The sequence below is a fragment of the Cibotium barometz genome, chromosome 49 (assembly GCF_041138505.1).
Source record: "Cibotium barometz isolate CiBa-2024 chromosome 49, ASM4113850v1, whole genome shotgun sequence".
Classification (NCBI taxonomy): Eukaryota; Viridiplantae; Streptophyta; class Polypodiopsida; order Cyatheales; family Cibotiaceae; genus Cibotium; species Cibotium barometz.
In genome coordinates this window covers 5,438,696-5,442,926 of record NC_141094.1, presented here as the reverse complement: position 1 = coordinate 5,442,926, position 4,231 = coordinate 5,438,696, and the positions used below count along the sequence as shown (strand labels likewise).

Below are 4,231 nucleotides of genomic sequence, written 5' to 3'. Positions count from 1 at the left end.
CTATTATTGTGGTAAGCCTGGACATGTGCAGGCAGAATGTTATAAGAAGCAGGCTGACATGCAAAATGGGAAAGTGCAGCAAAACAACTATGCATCCTCAAGCAAAAATAATGAGGATAATGAAAGGTTGTTTGTTATGCAGCATGTCGTGAATGCCATGTCTAAAAATGTTGATGCAGCACAAAAAGATAATGTATGGTATGTGGATTCAGGCACTTCGAACCACATGACGAGTCATGGGGAGTGGTTCAAGGAGATGAAAAACCCGGAAAGACCAGGTTTTGTGGAAACAGGGGATGACACTGCTCATCCAATTGCCCACGTTGGAGATGTGCCATTGTCTATGTAGGATGGCAAAGTGAAGTACCTTGCAGATGTACTTCATGTACCGAACATAACAAAGAATCTGGTTTCAGTTGGCCAGATGATTGAGTAGGGTTTGCAGGTCCGGTTTAACCCTGATGGGTGTTATGTTGAAGATTTCAAAGACAAGTGCAAGTTGGTTGCAAAAGGTAACAGAGTGGGCAGAATGTTTACGTTGAATGTAGACATGCCTGAAATGAGTGCTGCGATGTTTGAAAATGGTTCAGGAATTGTTGCAGACACAGACATTTGGCATAAAAGGATTGGACATGTAAATGTGCAGAGATTGAAGTCTATGCAGACAAAAGGAATTGTGACAGGGCTGCCAAAATTTAAAGTGAAAGGTATGCAGAAAATATGTGAAGCATGCCAATTTGGGAAGCAAACAAAGCATGTGTTTCCACGTAACAGATATGTGAGCAGAAATGCACTAGATGTTGTGCATTCAGATGTATGGGGTCCTACGAAGACCATATCTATGGGAGGCTGTAGGTATTATGTGACTTTCATTGATGACCACACAAGGAAAGTGTGGGTATATTTCATGAAGGAGAAGAGTGAGGTGTTCACTCACTTTCAGAATTTCAGAGTTTTGGTTGAAAAGCAAACAGGGAAATATGTAAAGTGCCTAAGGTCAGATGGAGGGGGAGAGTACTTCTCCAATGAGTTCTCTGAATTTTTGAAGAAGAATGGTATTCGGAGACAGTTTACATGCAGATACACTCCGCAACAAAATGGAGTTGCAGAGCGAAAAAACAGGCACATTGTAGAGATTGCGCGAGCATTGATGGAAGAGAAGAATATGCCGCATTGCTATTGGGCTGAGGCTATTTCTACAGCAGTATACATCATGAACAAGACTCCAACTGCTGCAGCCATACATGATGTAACTCCAGAGGAGAGGTTTACTGGCAGAAAACCAGATTTGTCTCATCTAAAAGTCTTTGGATGCATTGCATATGTGCATGTGCCAGATGAGCTGAGAACTAAGCTGGATCCAAAAGCTGAAAAATGTGTGTTTATTGGATACTCCCTTGAGCAAAAGGGATACAGGTGTTATAACCCTGCTACACGTGAGTTGAGGGTAAGCAGGGATGTTGTTTTTGATGAGATGAGCAGCTGGTATGTTGCTGAAAAAGAAGCTGTTGGGGCTGATGTGAGTGGAAGTGTGGTTGCACAGAATGCATGTCAGCAATCACAGTCTCTGAGTGGACCAGGAGAGTCCTCATCTAGTGGGTCTGTTGATAGACCATGGAGTGGCACGCTGCGTCATAATACCAGTCCTGCAAATGTGATTGGTACATCATGTAAAGGAAAAGAGAAAGTGGTTGAGCCCCTTGGTATGCCTGACATTTCTGGGGTGCGTCTATTTAGCGAGCCAAGAGCAGTGAGCAGAGAGCAGTGAGTAGAAATAAAGTCCTTGTGAAAGTGAGCAAGTAGGGGCACGGTATGATGTTAAGCGAGCATGTAATGTTAAAGAGAAGAGTGAAACCATAGTGCAACTCTATAATGAACAGAACAAAGAAGACTAAAAAAGTTTAAAAATGACTATTGCCAATAAAGCATTTTCAAATGAATGGTGCGGATATAAAAAATCACTACAAAACTCATACTACTTGGCTCGCTAAAAAGACATTGAATTGGTCATTGAGCTACTAATAGAAACAAACTATTGTTGCAACCACATGGAAACCACAGCGACCAGAGAGCATATAAATCAAGCCATTAAGATGCACACCAATTTCACTGACACAACAATATAATACTCTTTAGAAACCATAACCATAGGATTTAAAAATTTTATAATCCAAATAAAAATTGTCCAACAATCAGCTACATGCTATTGTAAAAAACATTCAGAAGCATAACATCCATCAAAACATTACTTCCATAGTCCCAAAAAAATGATTGTCTCAATTAAAAAAAAGACTATCTCTAATGGCATTTTGATGTAGACATGTGATCCTCATAACTGCAAGAGACACAAAGAAAAGAAAATAAGCTTTATCAATACAAAATTATTCTCTACTAACATATTTATCTTTTCAACATGCATACCTTTGCTGAGTATGGTTCTAACAGGTGATCATAGATCCGCTCATCCTTGTCTAACATTATGACATTGCGATCCATAAATGCTGCCACCAGCCCAAGAGTTCCAGTGCCAGCAAACAAATCCAAAATCGTGTCCCCAGGATGACTGAAGACGGAGATGATGTATTTGCTAAGCCGCTGACCTCTCTGACAACCGCCCCGCCATGGTCTACCCTTTCTCTTCACCAGATCCTCCGATGGCACTCTTGAAAACGCACACAAACCATTAACCATATGCCATAAAGATCACCGAAAATCATTTTAAATTCTATCTTGATTTGAATGCATATACATACATGTCAAAGATAAGATCTTGCCCTACATCAAGATCATCACCTAGTGCCAAATCCCTTAGTTGATCCCCATGCATCACAAAGCTTGTAGCAGGAGATGTTGAGCGAACAAAAACAGCCAATATTAGACAAGTGACCTACAAGCAAAGACACATTGGTTGTTCATGCATTTTCACCTTAAATGGGACAAAGAAGATTTGCACAAATGACAGCCCCAAAGAGAACAACACCAATACCTGGGTAGTAATCATTTGCCCCATCTTCTTCCCAATAGGTGGAGTACACCTCACAACCTGTCTATGATAAATGCCAAACCCAACGCTCTGTGCAACCTGCTCAATGGTCACTCCTTCTTCCATAGTGTAAAGGCATGTAAAGAAGCCTCGATCCGAGAGACAAGAATCAACAACTTTAAAAGTAGAGTCATACATGCCATCCCCAATCTTATTCCAATATGGAACCTTGTTTGCAACACAACCTCCAATGATGATATTTGAGGGGAAGTCTGCAAATATCAACTCCACACAGTAATCGGACCCTCTACTCTTGACATTCCCTACTGTGCAAATAACATTCATGGCATCAAGCACTTGCTTTCCCAATGAGGATGCATCCTCCATGTTCACAAAAGTAGCTGCAAGGTCCTCAATACTGACATTGAAGGCATAAATGGTTCCTATAGACAGGTTTTTGACATTTAACACACATAGTCTTAAGTCAAAACAATCGGATCATGATAGAGATGAGGTAGGAAGCTCACATACCTGGAGCTTGCAATGTCTTGGTTATGATGTCAGTTGGTTGTATCCCACCTGCACTACTATTGGATGTCTGTTGTTGACTCTGCTCCTTATTTGCTTCCATTGCTCGATTCACCTCCAATGCACGATTCACTATTTCCCTCCCTAAATTCACTGGCAATGACTTACAAAAAGAAGCCGATGCAATCGATGTTGCATGTGATGTGGATGTGGCCTCATTATGATCAATTTGCTGGCTACGAAGCTCCAATATAGACTTATGTTGGCGATACAGATCAAGCTCCTCCTCAGGCACATGGTTTCTTTCAAGGTCCAACCACCACGGGGAAAAACGAGACTCTATGCTTGACATGGCCTGTTCAATGACAAACATGGGTGAACATGTTTCTCAATCATGGATTCAAAATGACAAATTCAATCACTTACTCTTCCAAGCTTCAAATCGGCATACATATAAGATTGATTGTCAACACAAAGCCACACACTAGCGAGAGGGGGTAAAATATCCAATTGGTGCTCCTCAATTTCAGAAAGCAACCATCTGCAAGCCGAAGCCGAAATGATAAAACAGCACACAGAAAGAAGCATGCATGTTTTTTAACAAGGAATATCTGGGTTATGTTGTAGGAAAACCTATAAACGACTCGCCGTGCAGCACTTTGTAGGCCTGGTTGATGGTCAATATCATGGCTAAATTTTATGCCTCCTTCGTGCACTTTG

General features: G+C 41.2%; 1 protein-coding gene across 1 annotated transcript; it reads right to left on the bottom strand.

Moving 5' to 3' along the window:
• Positions 1-2,587: 2,587 nt before the first annotated feature.
• LOC147610222 (uncharacterized) lies at positions 2,588-3,884 on the bottom strand. Its single transcript, XM_086786239.1, has 3 exons — positions 3,515-3,884; positions 3,229-3,426; positions 2,588-2,595 (listed from the first exon to the last, which is right to left on the bottom strand). The coding sequence occupies exons 1-3, from the start codon at positions 3,882-3,884 to the stop codon at positions 2,588-2,590; spliced, it is 576 nt and encodes a 191-aa protein (XP_086642365.1).
• Positions 3,885-4,231: the final 347 nt, after the last annotated feature.

Bases quoted from the DNA above. Each gene is read 5' to 3' on its own strand.
- LOC147610222 (XM_086786239.1), bottom strand. From the start codon at position 3,884: ATGTTTGTCATTGAACAGGCCATGTCAAGCATAGAGTCTCGTTTTTCC. The intron at 3,427-3,514 runs GTATGTGAGCTT...ACCTGTCTATAG, and splicing joins CAAGACATTGCAAGCTCCAG to GAACCATTTATGCCTTCAAT.